Genomic DNA, 18,306 nt, shown 5'->3' on the forward strand with positions numbered 1-18,306 from the left:
CTGTTTTCCAAAATTGCTGGCATATTGTGTGTAGAGTTAACAGAGTGTACTTCTGTTAATGCAGCCTAAAATAGCATTTGCCTTTTTGGTAGCCACATCACACTGTTGGCTCATATTCAACTTGTGATCTACGACAATTCCAAGATCCTTCTTGCTCGTAGTTTTGCTGAGCCAGGTATGCCCCATCTTGATACCGTGCCACTGGTTTCTTTTTCTGTGGTGCGGTACTTTGCACTATTCTGTGGCGTTCGGCCCAGTGCTCCATCCTATCAAGGTCATTTTGAATTTTGTTTCTGTCTTCCAGGGTATTAGCTTTTCTGCCCAATTTTGTGTCATCTGCAAATCTGACAAGCATTCCATGCACTCGCTCATCCAAGTCATTAATAAAAATATTGAGGAGCACCAGGCCCAGGACTGAGCCTTGGGGTGCTCCATTTGTTACCTCCTACCAGTTAGAGAAGGAACCATTAATCATCACCCTCTGAATACGATTCTGTAGCCAATTGTGTATCCACCTGACACTTGATCTATTCAATCCACTCCTAGTTAACTTGCTAATCAGAATATCAGGGGGCATTTTTTTCGAACGTTTTGCTGTAGTTTGGTTAAACCAAACTACAGCATTCAAGACTCTGTTTATGACCTAAGTTGGACCCTGACAGGTTCAGGTACCCAGCTATTTGTAAGGCCTCGTTGGACAGCCACTTTGCTTTCTTGCATTTCCTTTTCTTTGGGATGGTTTTTGTTGCTGCCTCCTGTACAATGTTACGAGCCTCTACCCAAAGTTCTTCAGGCACTCTGCCCACCAAATCTAGTTCCTTAAATCTATTCTTCACTTCCACTGTGTATTCATAAGGAATTTTGTTTAGATAATACCTGAGTAGCCCAGTGGTTTTTCCTACTCGCTTCAGTTTAAGCTTGAATTTTGCTATGAGAAGCTGATGATCAGAGCCACAATCAGCTCCAGGTCTTGTTTTTGCTAACTATATAGAGCTTCTCCATCTTTGGCTGTAGAGAATATAGTCAATCTGATTACGGTATTGTCAATCTGGTGATTTCCATGTATAGAGTCGCCTCTTGTGTTGTTGGAAAAGAGTGTTTGTGATGACCAGCTTGTTCTCTTGACAAAACTCTATTAGCCTTTGCCCTCATAGTACATATACTATATTCTTCATATCATCATTATAGTATATATAATCATCATAGTACATATGCTATATTCTTTAAATCTTCTTCATACCTGTGTCCAAATTAACCCAGAGCATACGACCTGATTTTATTACCATATGTGCTTTCAAGGTGCCCTCAACATATGGCAACACCATGACTCCAAAATACCCTGTCTTCAACAGCCCTGCTCAGCTCTTGCAAACTCAAGCCTGTGGCTTCCTTTAGGAAGTCAATCCATGTTGTATTTGGTTTTCTTCCTTTCCTGATGCCTTCCACCTTTCCCAGAGTTATTACCTTTTCCAAAGAATTCTGTTTTTTCAGTACTACTTTCAGTTACAACAATTCCAAGATCCATCTTGCTAGTAGTATTACTGACCCAAGTATTCCTATCTTGTAACTGTGCATTTTGATTTTTTCCACATGGATGTAGAACTTTGCACTTATTCCTTTTAAATTTAATTCTGTAATTTTCAGCCCAGTGCTCAAGCCTACCAAAAACTATTTGAATTTTGTTCCTGTCTTCCAGGGTCCACCTAATTTTATGTCTACACCATTCCTATTGTCTAACAGGGAGGGTACCCAAACAAAGAAACAAAAAAGATAAGATTAGTCTGGCAGGATCCGTTCTTGACAAATTCATGTTGCCTTCTAGATATTACCACATTGTTTTCAAGGAGTTTGCAAAGTGATCACTTTATAATCTGCTCTAGAATAGGAAGGGAATCTGGAGTGCCTTCTTCTATGCATATCATAATCATAACCCTCAAAAGAATAATAAGTTCTTCAATGATATATCAAAAGAGACAAGAATAATTGGAATCCAAGATACAGTCTCAAAAGTGGGATCAACAACAATACCGATATGATTATAAGGAGCATTACTCAAATTCTGTTTGGTAAAAATCGTGACTACTCTTGTGTTCAGCATAGTAGAGATTTTCCCAAACTTTAACCTTCCAAGCATGAGGCTCAGTATGATAAGGAACTCATTCCTTCCATAGATGGAAAAGCATGGAAATGGTGCGCAACCAGTATCATCTCTGATGCACCTCCTAAATTGAAAATAATGATTGATACCATATATTGGATCCAAATGGATCATAATTATCTGTGGAAGAATCAATGTAACCATAACAGCTGTCAACAAATGTCTGTGTCAAATGGTGTCAGAAAGCCTCTTGTGATGGTGATAAAGACAGACATTTCTGTCTTTATCACCACCACAGATTGCTTAACTTGGTGTTTCTCTTCAATTGGTGTCCAAGAATATGGTTTCGATAAGGGTTTGGATTCAGTCAGTATTAAAAATGTTAAAAATTAGAGTGTTGAAATATGTGGGGGTTGACAGAAGTCACTGAAACTGATGGTACGGTGTCTGTATACATTTTGCACATTTTGTGTAGTGCAGCTAAGCAAAGAGGGCATTTGGAGTGTCCATCAGAGAGGGGCAGAGAGGGGAATCTTGGCTCCACAAGCCATGCATTTTTTGGTTGTGGGGTCATAAGCTGAATTAGAGAGTGTATAGAAATAGGGAAGAAGATATTGAAATATAATTTACTCCTTTTTAAAAAAATAAAACACAAAATAATAAAAATATAGAACTCTTTATAAGCAAAAATAATGTTGTTGTTGTTTCAACCTACCATATTTTTCCGTGTATAAGACGATACTTTTATCTAAAATCTTTAGACTAAAAATTGAGGGTTGTCTTATACACTACACAGAAGTAAGATGAGGAGAGAACAAAAACAAGTGGAGCAGAAAGCAGGGATCAAAGCGATTCTGCAGCACTTTTATCTATTTCCCCCTACACTTGCTAAGCCCCATTTGGGGTTTCTTAATTTTGGATTAGAAAAGTTGGGGGCATCTTATACATGGAAAAATACAGTATATAGCACCCCATCATTTTTAGAGTGGTTTACAACATAATTTTAGAAACAACAAGTCCTAAATCCATCGGGATCAAACTCAGGTCATGAGCAGACGCTTGACTGCAGTATTGCAATTTAACCACGCCGTCTCTGGGCTCGGCAGTTCAGCAAAGTTCAGCAAAGACAAGGAGAAGATTGAGGAGGCAATTCCAGATTGTTGCTGCTTTACTAGAGAATGAAAGGAACAGATGCAAAAAAGGAGGGAGACAGCACACAGATGGATACATTAAGGTGGATACATCTTCTGCCAGAACAATAAGGCTATAGAAAATTTCCGGATGTTCTGTGCAGGTGCAGTAAGACCCACAGGTGTGAGTCAGAGACCATGAAGAAGAGTCTGGTTGATATCACCAACATGTGCAGCACAACAGTCAAGAAGGCCAGTGCAGCACGGAAGAGAAGCAGCTGATATAATTGGAGTCAACAAACAGATAATTGAAGAAAAAAGTAAAGCTAACGGCAGAATTACCATTGTTATGGAAGCTTGCAGGGTAAAGCTAAAAGTACAGTTAAAGATAAGTTGTCAATAGCAAGGCCCTAGTATTATTGACTACAGTACTTCTGAGAGTGACCATTCCTCACCTTTTCACAAGCTGATATGAAGCCAGTTGTTTAAAGTGGTCTAGTCCATTGTATTATAAGAATTCTCCAGTGGAATAAATGGATCCTGGACTGATGATTATGGAATTCCCATTTAGTAAAGCTATGGCAACTGGAACAATACTGTATTGCATTGGGTGATTTTCACCCAAACAAAAGAGTCATTGGGAATATTTGTCAGGTCACCCCAAAATATCATCCAAATGGAATACAGTGGACCCTTGACTTACGGAATTAATCCGTATTGGAACAGTGGCTGCAGGTCAAAAAGTCTGTAGGTCAAGTCTCCATTGACCTACAGTGTATTGAAAACCGATTAATCCTGTAACAGGCTGTTTTTGTTCCATTTTGGTTTTTTCTGGTCTGTAAGTCAATTCTCAGGCTGCAAGTCAAACCTAAATTTTGCGGCCAGAGAAGTCTGTAACTCAAAAAGTCTGTAAGTCAAGCCGTCTGTAAGTCAAGGGTCCACTGTAGATGAGAACCAGTGAACTCAAATGCAAATGGAACCAATGCAGATAGATGATTCTTCAATCTAAGCTACTATAATTTTTGTATCATATGCATGATTCTGAGCTGCACACACAGCCATGCGGATTTTTTTTAGATCTTGAGACTTTTAGCGGCAGCCTTATACTCCCTTCTACACCACATATGTGTTCTTCAGTTTTACTTCACCTGTTGCAGGAGGAGCATGTCATAGGATCTCTTCTCTGTGAGATATTTTCCTCAAATATTCCAGTACTTTTCCTTTTTTATTATTCATCCTTTTACTGATTTCTGTTTAGCCCTTCATGTGGTTGAATAATGTGAAAACTATACTGGATTACATGGGTATTCTCTTTGATCCAGCAGGGTTTTATTTACAATCTGCTGAGAAGGTGAATTGCAGGCTGACGGCCCAGGTATACATTTATACATTCAATTTTCAAAAAGCCTCTGATTTATGAATGTAGTATGTTGTGCTTCTGTGCCCATGATTCAAAGGATATAACCCAATATTGCTGCACAATACCATACCTGCATTGCCAGGAGGAAAAAAGATGCCAGGTTTTACTTAGCAAATGGTTGCCTGAATGTTGACATTCAGTAAGCAGTAAGCACAAGAGGGTGCTACAGGATACCCTCTTGTATTTACTGCATTTCACAAAGTGACACCATGCAAGGGAATATCCCAGAAGCTAACTCCTTTTTAAAATGGAAATTTAAATATACATGCACTTCACATAAATTTCAACAGAAACTTCCTTCATGTAGAATTACCCCATGCTTAGAGGACTCCAGAAGATGAGTGCATGATCTGTACAATGCTTGCTGGGAGAGGACAGAAGCAAGAACAGCTGGGATGTGGCTGTAGTCCCAGCTGTTAGTTTGCACAATCTAAGCAGAACTTATTGAAAAAGATAATATTGCTAGGAAGGGAGTAGGAAGAGGGAGGAACCTAACAAGAAATGCTGTTGGCTTGCAAGATCTGAGCAGAGTTGTTAATGACAAGACAGTCTGTAAGTCAGTAACTCATAGTCACCACACATCAGAAGTGACCCAATGACCCATAGCATCTTTTGAGGGTTTTTTTTAATTACTAAAAAATGGCATAGTGACAAGATGGATGGAATAGGCACCAAAGCTCTGCTAACATTGAGAAAGACCATCCTCAGCCACACAGCAAAACAAACACACACAAAATCAGTGATTTCACAGGTTAAATGAATGGGTTTCTGACAATTTATTATCTATTCTTTTAAAAATATCTTTTACAATATTTTTACAGTCAAAAACAGAATCCCTTTGTAATGTCCACTTGGCCAGGAACGAGTTAAAATGTTCTCTCCTCCCACCCACCCCAGGCCCAAAGTTAGTTAATTTGGTCCTGACTAGTAGCCACAAAATTTCAGATCTCTCTTCTAATTCAAAAGCAGAAACAATGTTTCTAACTTTGTTTGAAATGTTGAGATGGTAAGGCAGTTTATAAGAAAGTCACACAGTTTTCACTCCTTTGAAAGTTTTTTCCCCATAATCAGGTGCTCCCTGCAGCCTGGATTCTTTCCAAATTAAACTTAAAAAAGGCTGAGTTTAAAATTCTCTTACAAGATATGAGAAACTGGTCTTTTCAATTTATTTGATCTGTTTTAATTCCACAGCCAAAAAGGTTGCTTGTTTCTGCATGGAGGGAGAAAAGTTTTACTTAAAAAATCATAATTCAAAGACTGTTTGCTTAAACATCCCAAATTTTGCACAGAGCAACAGCAGACTACCTGCTATATCTGTGCCAAATTTGGTGCTTATCTGAAGTCAAAGTTACAGCTTTTGGTCGGGATGCTCCCATGTTTTGACTTGCCTTACTGAATGCTGATTTGTTCTGCTGCACAATGCCTAATGTTGTGCAGCAATAATTCCTTTAAATAGGTGTAGGTAATTATGTCCCTTCAGATATTGTTGGAGTGCAAACTCTCATCAGTCCAAGTCATTGTATCTAATTATGAAAGATGACAAGAGGGAGTCTAACAAGATCTGGATGAATGTGGTTATCCACCTTTGTCTGAAAGGCATAGTTTGATATACAGTATTTAATTGCTTGACATCAGTGTTTTGTTTTTTAATTTAAAGCATGCAAAAGGGGGTGGGAATCTACTCATAGACCACAGCATGTGGGAACAAGAGATTTAGTTCTTTCCTTCTTTTGCTGACCCAGACTCCTTGCCCTCAGCACAACAAGCAGTAGTAGTTACAACCAGTGTGTAGAGAAATGCACTCTGGTGTGTGTGTGCTGGAATGTCTGTGCCATAAAATTGTGTGAAATTCTTATCGGAAACCAGGATCGATTTGTGAGCTCCTTTTAGGCAGAGCTCACCATTTGCCAAGACATGGAGTCACAGCACCAGATGCTCAATTTCTCTGAAGTATAAAACATGAAACCCTTTTGCAGCATTTGGTCAGATTAACTCTCCCCTTCCCCCCGCCCCCCGGGCATCTAATATAACCATACTTCAAATGCCCTCTCTGAAGTTGTGTCTCACCAGGTTCCCAAGGTTATGAGGAGGATAAGCCTTTAAGAGAAGAACACAAGACAAGGGAAGAGTGAAGTAGCGGAGAGGCAGAGGGCCCTGTTTCTGGCTTGAGGGTAGCTTCTCCTAACATGCAATAAGAGGTCTCCTGATTTCAAGTAAAGACTAGAGTCCACGAGAGAATCACAACCGTTAGTCACAGCAAGGAATATTTCCCTTTTCGAAAGATACTTTCCATACCTTTGTTGTACTGAATCACAGTCACATGGTATATATACCTGGACAAACTTCTCAATGTGTTTTAACATTACTTTCTCATACTTGAATCACTATGGCCACCGTGGTACCCATTTATTTTTTCTCTTGTTTTCTGGAGCACTGCAGGCTCTTACTTTAAATTAAATGTATCAGGCAGGGGTTCCTGTTTGGTAAACTTTCCTCCATTGTGTTGCCACCTCTAGAAGAACTGCGCTGTACTCAATGGACCCAGTGCCCCCATCCAGCAGTGTCACTTGCAAAACAGTAGGTAGAGTCATGCTGACCTACCAATGGCCTGCCATACCTGGCTGTTGATATACGTTTACCTACATATCAACATCCCAGCTGTGAAATTTTAAAAAATTATGGCAGGGCAGACGTGCAGCAGTAAGTGCAGCCACCTTCCCCGGTGTCCTACCTTCAGAAAATAATAGAATTGTGCACACACGTCATACCGCTAAGGAATATATCAAAATGCCACCGGAAAAAAAATATAACAGAAGCCTCCCAATGATGGAGAAATAAACAGCATTTACACCAGCTGGGTAAATGATACGATAATGGCCGTGTGTTGTGTGATTGGAAATTTCTACAATGATCTAACAGGGGTAAAACTAGGGAATATTTGCCTTGTGTGATCATGCCCTTAGTTCAAAATACCAGCTATTTAGGCTTATCATCTATGCCTTTAACTTTTTGTAGCTTGCATGCAACCTAAAAGCTTAGCCATATTTTTCTTTTTATCTTTTCTTTTTCTTTTAAGAAAGTTATCTTTTAGAATAGACTCCTGGGTCACTATTCTTTGCAGAACATTCCTGGATAAAATAATCCAGAAGCCAGGCCACTTTACCACACTACAAGCACTTGGCGATTTTTCCATAGAGCACATACAGAGTGCAAGAAGAGTTTTATACCAATTTTTAAAAACCTGGGATTAAATTAAATTAACTGAATCTAGAATAGAGGAATAGCGGCAGCTTTGGTTCAGAACGGGCTGTGATGCCAGTGTCTTTCTCTATCTGGCAGTAAACACAGCAGCTCATGGGACTACACCCCCCAGGAGCCCCGTCTGTCCCCTCACACATTGAAGCTTTATAAACAATAACAATGATTTTGTTATCTACTGACGTGTGAGTGCATTTAGGGATTGTGGAATCAGAGTGGGAAACCTACCTGTTTTTTTTCTCTTTATGCATTTTATCATTCTGTCTCATCTTTTTTAGCAGCACACAATGCATCTCCACTTCTGCCTCACTTGGAATTCCTTTTTTTCCTTTCCTGTTCTCATCAGCTTTTGAAAGTGAAATGGAGGGCACAATCTTATCATTTACGAGGGGGTGCTAATAAGTACTGAGCCTTTCCCAGAAAAAAATTCAGCTAGGAAGCTATAAATTGCAGGGTGTATTGGCCAATTTATCTGTATTCAATGGCACAAAAATCAACTACCTATGATTTTAACTTCTCTTTCATTTTCAGCTCCAAATTGAACGTGGCAGCTCCTCCAGAAAAGTTCTATGTGGAAGAGCATAGGACCATAATCAAGTTCCTTTTTCTCCAAGGGGAAGGTGCAAAGTAGATCCATGATGAAATGTCACAAACTATGGGCAACAGTGGCCCTTCATATGCAAAAGTTAAACATTGGGTTGTCCATTTTAAAACTGACCATTTCGGTGTTAAAAGTGAGAAACCCAGTGGAAGGCCTGTTTCTGTCTCTGTGCCTGCAAATGTAAAAGCCATCCATGACATGATCATGGGGGATGGCCGAATATCAGCCACAAATATTGCTATATATCTGGCAATATCCTGTGAGAAAGTTGGTGCCATTATCCACAACGACTTGGAAATGAGAAAGCTGGCAACAAAGTGGATCCCCAAACTTTTGACAACTGAACAAAAGAGGAAACTTGTGGAATCATTGGTGGCTGTTTTGGAACATTTTGCAAGAAATGAGTCAGGTTTCCTGGGCAAACTGGTAACTGGTGATGAGACATGGATCTACTGTTATGATCCTGAGACAAAGGAACTGTAAGGAATGTAGGCACAGTGGTTCCCCCAGGCCACAGAAGTTCCAAGTGCAAAGGTCAGTGCAGAAGCAAATGGCAACAGGTTTTTGGGATAAGAAGTGAGTTCTGCTGGTGGACTACCTCCAACAGGGTTCAACCATCAATGCAAAATATTACTGTGCTTTATTTATTTATTTATTTATTTATTTATTTATTTATTTATTTATTTATTTATTTATTTATTTATTTATTTATTTATTTATTTAATTTCATTTATACCCCGCCTATCTAGTCAATTGTGACCACTCTAGGCGGCTTACAACATGCACTTAAAAAAAATAAACATACAACAAACCACATCACAAATAATAATTTACATAAATTAAAAGATAGAATAAAATTTTTTCCCAAAGATGGCGAGAAACGGGATATATTATAACAAAAAAGAAGGTATTAGGTAGAAAGGGGGAAGGCCTGCCTGAACATCCATGTTTTCAGTTGTTTATTGACAAAGTTGAGACAAAACATCAAGGAAAAATGTTAAGGAAAGCTCTCCAAAGGTGTCATCCTGTTGCATGACAATGCCTTGTCATGCAGGTGAAACAATGGCAAAACTTGACATCCTTAGGCTTTCAAGTGATGCCCCATTCATCCTATTCTCCCGACCTGGCTCCTTCTATTATCTGTTCCCCAAACTCAAAAAACACCTAAAAAGACAACGATTTGGGAGTGTTCTGGAGGCAACTAATGCTGCAAATGAGTGGTTACACCAGAAGTCGGAAGAATTTTATTTGCAGGGACTTAAGAATCTGCAGGACAGATGTCACAAGTGCATTGACTTCCTGGGGGAATATGAAGAATACTGTGGCAGTTACAGCTTCCTAGCTCAATTTTTTCTGGGAAAGGTTCAATACTTATCAGCACCCGCTCGTTTCTTCTGATGAAAATGTCTTGAGACAGTCTGTGGTGTCATGAAGAAAGAGTACTGGCAAGCAACTGGGAAGCACATTTCTGCTAGATGTCTGTTAATTGAGGAAGGAAAGGGGCTGCTGTCAAAGACAGGCAGAGGGTACTGTGAGAGCATCTAGCTGCTCTATCCAGAAGAGAAGTTAGGGGCAGGTTTTATTAAAAACATTTTGACAAAAAAGGATTTAAATGTTTTCTTAATGGAAGAGAGATTTCCAGTGAAGTCACTTTTAAAAGTGCAGTTTGTGGACACTAATCTCAGAAAATCCCATGCTAATTCATGACAAATAAGATAAACTGAGAAAGAGGGAAGAGGATCCTGTTTCTAGTACTGGATTTGAACGAAGCTGCTCTGCTTTAAACAAGAGCATATGGTCAGGGAACAATATCAATGAAACACTACAACAAAAATACCATCAATCTGTTGTAAATGTAAAAATAAAATTTTAGATAATTTATGCATTTTGCCCTATTCATGATTTCAAATACCTAACCTGTCGTTTGTGTCAGATATAACACAATCTTTGTACATCTGTGGTTGTTTTCTCATGTTTGGTGACGTGCCCTTGCACATTTATTTTTATATGTACAGCAGTGTGCACGATAAGACCTCTGCTTAAAAGTGACATCTTACTGCTCTTTCATTCAGCTGATCCTGTCATATGGTAGCTTTCTGCTGGTATGTCCATGTGTATTTGAGTAAAGGTACACAGTTTATACTATCTTCTTGGGATATGCAAATACCCAATGTGTATGCAAGACAATGCAGATGCCTTGAATTGTTTGTACTGTACTTACTGTGCTGTCTTGACCATGTGCTTGGATTGGTGTCTGTAGAACCCTCCAATGTTTAGAAAAATGTTAGCGTGCATATTATAGTTTAGATTTTTTTTAATATAAAAATTTTATATAAAAGAAGCTCAAACGTTAGAACTTGGTTGACAATATCCTCTTCTCCCTGTTCATATGGAATAACAGACTTTGAAGACAAGAGTATGGAGTATGGAAAGAGAAAAAATACCTTATGGTTATATTCTGCATGACTTCTGGAAAATGTTCCAGTTCTTTCCTCAGCTCCTCAAAGGTTATGTATCCATTGTTGTCAGAATCTGCAGACTCAAAGAGAGCTGTTGTGAGGTCATCCAACTTCTGCTCTGGCAAAGATATTGAACTCTCTTTCAGACATGATTTTAAGACAGTGCGCAGTTCGTCCGGTTTAATAGACCCACTGCCTACAACAAAAAAGAACTTACAGTTGACACCAAATAAACTGACTGCAACAGGCCAAATTTAACACCTCACCTGAACAGGAATCAAGTGCCTGTAAGACCAGAGTAGTGCTAACAGAATTGCAGTAGAACTAGAGTGTTAAAAATGTTTAGATTATTGCCTTAATTTCTTGTGCGAGCCATTTTAATACTCCTTTCAAAGAAAGTAAATAAATATCTTAAATAAATTAGTTAATTCACATGTTTGCCTAAGCTGTCTGCCCATTCAAGTTGTTTAAAAGCCTACTAGCTCTATATGCTGTTAGATTTTGGAACAGCTGCTAAAAAATTCTATTGCTAAAGTCTAAACTGTAAAAGAAGAGAGCATATTTCAAGGCATAGAAAAACAATTGTTCCACAGACCCAGTCAATTTGGGCCAGTTATTGTATGGCCTTCTTTAGAAGATTATTAAAAAGAAAAAGATACAGACATTACAGATATATTCTTAAAATGCCAAGATAAAGCATTTAACTCACACTTACACATGCTGACATAATAGAAGGAAGCTGCAATATTTTTTGGTCCATTTGTTTATTTTCCTCTGAGATAGCTGATATGTTCAGGATTACCGTATTTTTCCGTTTATAAGACGACCCCCCCTTTTATAACACCAAAGTAGAAAATTTGATCCCTGCTTTTCCCTTCCTTTTGCTAAGCTGTGGAGCTTAGCAAAAGGAAGGGAAAAGCAGAGATCAAAGGATTCCCTTTGACCGCCGTTTTCCCTTGCCTTTTGCAAAGCCACGGGCTTAGCAAAAAAGCTTTTCCTTGCCTTTTGGTTTTGCAAAAAGGCAAGGAAAAGCACCTGTCAAAGTGACTGCTGCTTTTCCTTGCCTTTTGTAAAGCCATGGGGCTTAGCAAAAAGGAAAGGAAGGCTCCTTTTGTGTAAAGCAGTGATGAAAGGGCTGCACGATTGCAGCCCTTTGATCCTGAAGCCCTTTCACGGCTGCTTCACCCACTTCCTAAGCCCCACAAGGTGGGTAAAGCAGCCATGAAAGGGCTTCAGGATTCTGCAGCCCTTTCATGGCTGCGCGGCTCGGGGAGTGGGTGAAGCAGCCATGAAAGGGCTTCAGGATCAAAGGGCTGTGATCGTGCTGCCCTTTCATTAATGCTTTATCCAAAGGGAGCTTTCCCTTCCTTTTTGCTAAGCCCCGTGGCTTCACAAAAGGCAGGGGAAAGCGGCTATCTTCTGTGTATAAAACAACCCTCAATTTTTGTCTAATTAAGGAAATGTGTCATTTTATACACGGAAAAATACAGTATATACTTTGTTTTTAAAATAAGTGAACCTGTGGAATCTGAGGAGTGTATGTAAATAATATTGTCACTCAACAGAACCTACATGGACACACACCCCCTTTCAGCTATTATCGAGAATTTTCCAGAATTTATTTGTTATGGATTTCTAGCCTTTTAGTGTCCTATGAATGAATTATTTTCATGAGTCTCATATTAACTCTTTCTTTTCAATAGCCACAAAAGAAGGCTATAAAATAATACAGTATACTTGGCCTATTTACTGAGGGAAGAAACATTATTCTATAACTTTAGACTTGGTCTTTCTTCAACTACTGGGTTTTATTTGATGTTTCTAGTTTCCTTTTGTTAGATTCTGGCAGATCTTTCTGAACACCTGAATCTGACATTGAGTTGAATGATGTTGTAAATGTTTCACAGTTAATAATTCTGCACAAATCTGAAACCTACACTTCTTGAATACTGGTCTACTTATTCTACTTTTAAGTTAATGTTTTGATAAGAGATGAATTAGCAAGTATACTGTTTGGAATTTTACCATCCACATCATAAACCTGGAAGAGGAACCGGAGCTTGTCTGTTTCACTTCCTTTAATCAGCTGATTCAAGGCCTCTAGCAGCTCATCCAAACTGATGGTACCACTTCCATCCGAGTCAAACAAAGCAAAGAATCGCTCAGCAAAAAAAGACTATAGAAAAGAAAAAGAGTTTGCAGAGTAAGCTGAAGATGTTTAAACCAGTTCCTCAACTTTCCATTACTCTGTCCTTTTACTCCATTTTGCTTTAAATCTACTGGGGGGGGGGAAGTAACCGAGTCCTTGAAATATTGCTAAACTGGAGACTTGGGGTGTGATCAGACAGATATATACAGTAGCTCATGTTTTGGACTGCTTGTGGCATATCTGGTTTGAGCTATTTTCCAGGGATTGGATGACACACAGGAAATCACAAGCCAGCCTGACCCTGCTCCACACCCAATATGGACCTTTTTGCCCAGTGGCAGGGCTATATTTTTGGAGGCAGCTAGAGCAATTCAAGGGAAATTGCCTCCAGTGCAATCAAACATGATCCTATACCACCATCTGATCATATCCTTACAGGCAAAGATTTGATTGGTGATTCATTTCAAGATAGGAATGCCTGTTCTGACTTCTGCCCATATGCATCTACTCATTCATACATTTGCTATTCTTTGTTTCTAGGCACCAGCATGCTCCTTTGGCCCTAAATGAGGTTTTCTCCATCCTTCTGCTTCTACTACTCTTTGCCTCAGACCTCTGCTTCTACCTTCCCTCTCATCCCACAACTGCTTTGTCTCCATCACTTCAATATGCACTTCCTATTCAGCATCCCAGATTGTATGTCTAGGTAGCACTAGCACATAGATAAATCTATATGCATTGATTCTTCCCCCTGGGTAAAAGAGGAATTCCTTAGTGATCGTTGCTTGTACTGTATGTGGGTTATTTATGCAGGGCTTATGTTCCATCACCTCATAACCTTGTTTCCTAATCCATGGATGAAACTTGCCTCCTTCACCTTGAGAGCAGTTTTGAACGCTTCGAAGTCAATCTCTTTATCATCACCGGCAATACTCCCAAACTGCTTGGCTACCCACTCAAGCCATTTTGCGTTGTCATCTAAGTTCATGGTGCTGAGAAATCAGAACTAGAATGATTATTTTTTTCAAAGTACTTGTGCAGAAAAGCATCTCAGGTGCTGGATAAACAAGAGCAATCAAAAAGTAAGCTAACAACAGACTAGAAAAACTAACATTGTCAAGGCAAAAGATGAAGGTAGACTGGTTTTCAGTGAGAGAAAAGCATGGCTGTATAAGTATTTTATCTGAATTTGGCTGAGAATGAGTTTATTATTAGATAATTCTGCTTGTTATTGTTTTTGTTTTGTTTTGATTCTCTGGACTTTGCCTGATATGCTTGCACAGACTAACATGGCTACATCTTCTGAAACTTGTTATTTTTGTTACTGTTGTTCATATTTCTGAAATAGCTTTCAGACAATGAGAAGGAAATTATGTCTTTTTAAAGGACCAATTCTGCATGTATTTTTCTTATATAGCTCTTTGAACTGTTTACTCAGACATTTGTGGCTATGTGCTGTCAATTCAGAACAAACGTATAGGCATGCATATAGGGCTTTTAAGGTGTGATATTTAAGGAGTGGTTGTGCTGGTGCCATAATCCCAGTGATTTTCCATGGTTGTGCAGGGATTCAAACCCAGGCCTCCTGAGTCCTAGTCTGTCACACTATCCATTATATCACACTGAGTATCTTACTCAAAATACATCGTACTAAATTAACTGGGCCTCACATTACTGTAATGTGCATAGAAAAGTAATATATTTGTACATATAATGAAGCAGAGATTGCCAGAGATATTTTCTCGGATTACAACTCCCACAATCTCCTAGCCAACATGGTCAATAACTATTCCAGACAGTGTATATGAAAAAGTAAAATTTGAAAGTCCACTATGAGTCCCATTTCCAACAATAGCATAGCAGTGAAAAAAACCCACAGCTAATGAGGACAGGGGTTTAGGAAGCAGGAGATATGCTGGATTGGCATTTACTTTAGTTAATGTACATGTGGGCTTATATGTTGTATGAAAAGTCAAATAAGCCAAAGAAAGTTAAACCAGGATATTTTTCACATTCCCGGGGGTTACAACAGCAGAATCCAATAAGCCAGTTCTATGTCAGGAATTCAGGGAATGCAGAGCCGATATCCAAATACCAAAGCCAACTCACACAACATAGTCCAGGGTCAGAGTCCAGAGAACACGATTCAAGGTTGTCAGGAGCGTGGATGCAAGCCAGAGGTTTGACTTGTTGCTTCCACGGATTTTCAGCCGTGTGAAAGCTGTTTATATAGTAAAACAGCCCCTTGAACTGCTGGAAGCCTTTTCATCCTGTCAGTACTCAGGGCTAGTGACTCATGACAATATTTTGCAGTTAGTACCTACTATTTAGTCTGCATCTCAGAAGAAAATGATGCCTCTTTCTCCACCCTAACTTTTGTGGCTTGCTCTCTCTGTCCCCTGCAGTCTCCCTGCTCCTGCAGATCAGGTGACAGTGTGTCACTTGTGGAAGATTTCTGTGGTATTATCATAAATATATACAGGAATTTTGCCATAATTAAAAATAAGCTGTCTAATGAGAGTATCACCAGAAGCACAATGCATACATACCGGTATATACAGTATATCACAGAAATGAGTACACCTCCTCACATTTCATAAATATTTTAGTATGTCTTTTCATGTGACAACACTGAAGAAATGACACTTGGCTACAATGTAAAGCAGTGAGTATACAGCTTGTATAACAGTGTAAATGTGATGTCCCCTCAAAATAACACAACACACAGTCATTAATGTCTAAACCGCTGCCAACAAAAGTGAGTACTAATTTGGACATTGTCACTTAGCGGTGTTCTGTTCTCTCCGGAGTGAGAACAGTTGCTGCTGTTGGCTTGTTGTTGCTCTGGTGGTTTGGTTTCACTTTTGTGGCAGCAAAGCAAATGAATGTGTCACTTATATTTCTCTTTTTCAAAATTATCATTCATCATCATCAACTGTACTGGGAATTTTGGAAGGGATTTTCACGTAGCTTAGGCTACTTGGAAGGACTTTTTTCAAACTTTGTTTTTCCTGGAGGCTTGTGTCATGTGTGTCATCTTCAGGCAAGCGGAGGCTTGCATCTGAGGCACAGTGGGTGGATGGCAATTTGTTGGTGTGACTTGTGTATGTGTGTGCATGTTTAGCTTGGCAGGACTACATTATTCAATCAGTTTTCAAAAGTTTAGTTTTGGACTTGGGAGGCTTGCATCTCAGGCACAGTGGGTGGGTGGGGGTGTAGCTGGTTCAATCCTTTTTTCTCCTTTTCCCTGAAGCGAAATTGGTGTGACTTGTGTGTACATGCATGTCTCAGACTGAGACTTAGCTGGCAGGGCTTTTATTTTTTGGATTTTTTTAGATTTTCATTCAAGCCACAGTGGGTCGGGGGTCATTTTTAATAATTACATTATACTGAGGGGAGGCTTTGTTTTGGTAGGGAGGTCACATTTTAGTAAAAATTTAGTCCACCACACCATCATTCAAAAAATAACATTTGCACAGTCACTCCCTCTCTCCATTGTTTTAATAATTGGATTATTATTATTTTATTTGTTTAGTTGGTTTGTTAGGCAGGAAGTAGAAAATGAAGGGATTTCTTCATGGCCAGTCCAAGGGGAAGAAGGCTGTGATGCTACGCAGGCTAGGCAGTGGCAGCATGTCCATCACCACCATGTGTACGTCTACTACAACCACCACTGTTCCTCCTCCGGTGGCCTTGGAGGCAGGCACAGAAGCACAGCTTACAGAGGTGCCTAAAGAACTGCTGCTCCTCTTCCTAGTGAACTCTGAGGAGTTATTGGTGGTTTCTGAAGATCCCCAGTCTGATTTGGACCCGGTAACAGCAGGGCAGGCTTCACAGTTCCCCCTACTCCTGTCCCCAGAGTCATCTGTTCCCTCCTCCCAGATGAGCAGCACCTCTGGGACACAGAGTTCTTCCCAGACCAGCAGTCAGGGGCAGGCAGTGGGTCTTCATTTGGCAAACATGGCAGAGGGACCATGTGGGATCATTTCATGGTGCTCAGCGATGACCCACAGCTGGCATGCTGCAATGCTTGCCTTGGCGGTGGTCCGGAGGGAGCCGGACCCCAGGCATCTGTCCTCCACCACCCTCCGCCAACAGCTGGAGAGGCACCGCCTAAGGCTCCTGTCCAGGGAAGGCACTTCGTCTGCACCGTCTGGGAGAGGGAAAAGAGCAGCTCCAGGGGAGGCAGGAGGGAGGCAGGAGGAGGGGCCTCCTTTCAAAAGGGCAGCCACAGGGGTTACTGGGGCTAGGAGCATGAAGCAGGCCACACTTCACAAAGTGGCACCCGTTGGGTCCACCATGACCCTCAGCTGGCGGTCGAAGGGCAAGGCCCAGCAGGTGGCCACTTGTCTCATTGCTGAGACAATCGCCCTGCTCAGACTTCCACTGTCCATCGTGGAATCCCAAGCCTTCCATCAGTTGCTGCATTTTTTTACCTCCTGGTACGACCTCCCTTCATGGAGAACTCTCAGTTCTAGAGTGCTGCCCTCGCTCTATGACTCTGTGAGGCAGGTGGTCTGTGACCACTTTTCATGGCTACAGGGGTGCAAGGTGCACTTCACAGCGGACCTGTGGAGTGGAGGTCAGCATGACTACCTCTCACTCACAGCCCACTGGTGGCAGCCAGAGGACTGAGTAGTAGCAGGGCATCGGCGACAGGGCCACAGGGGGAGGCCCTTGCCCTGCCTCCAGGCCACAGGTCCATTCTGCTACAGGTGCAGCACATGGAAGCTCAGGTGATGGGGTGGATCACCACCGATGAGTTTCTGTCTGCCCTTCAGGAGTGGGCACTGGAGGAGGAGGAGACCCATGGCCACATGGTCACAGATGCTGGGTGTAACATTTTGGTGGCATTGAATGCGGTGGGCTTTGAGGGCATTGTATGCATGGTGCACAAATTGTACCTTGTGGTGCATAATGCCCTTGGCCTGGGCAGTCACGTCAAGCCCGAGTGGGATGCAGACACCCGGGAGACACAGGCACTCCTGGAGAAATGCCAACTGGTGGGCCACTTCTCCTGCAACCTGAAAGCTGCCTGCCGGCTGCGTGAGAGGCAGCAGGAATTGGGCCAGGAAACCCACGTTCTCCTGACAGACCTGCCCACCAGGTGGAACTCCACCTACACTATGGTGTCCCACCTGGTGGAACAGAAGGCCATTATGGAGGACATCATGTCCTCCATGCCCATTCT

General features: G+C 40.8%; 1 protein-coding gene across 1 annotated transcript in view; it reads right to left on the minus strand.

Annotated features, from left to right (window-relative positions):
* Positions 1-18,306, minus strand: part of NOX5 (NADPH oxidase 5) — a 127,535-nt gene that overhangs the window by 59,315 nt on the left and 49,914 nt on the right. Inside the window, exons 7-9 of the mRNA XM_078380875.1 lie at positions 13,984-14,107; positions 12,992-13,142; positions 10,952-11,162 (exon numbers count right to left, since the gene is read on the minus strand). Of these exons, the coding sequence (XP_078237001.1) occupies positions 10,952-11,162; positions 12,992-13,142; positions 13,984-14,103 (482 nt within the window). The 5' untranslated portion in view covers positions 14,104-14,107. The remainder of the gene's footprint in view (positions 1-10,951; positions 11,163-12,991; positions 13,143-13,983; positions 14,108-18,306) is intronic.

Source organism: Pogona vitticeps, chromosome 12, assembly GCF_051106095.1.
Source record: "Pogona vitticeps strain Pit_001003342236 chromosome 12, PviZW2.1, whole genome shotgun sequence".
In the NCBI taxonomy this organism is placed as follows: Eukaryota; Metazoa; Chordata; class Lepidosauria; order Squamata; family Agamidae; genus Pogona; species Pogona vitticeps.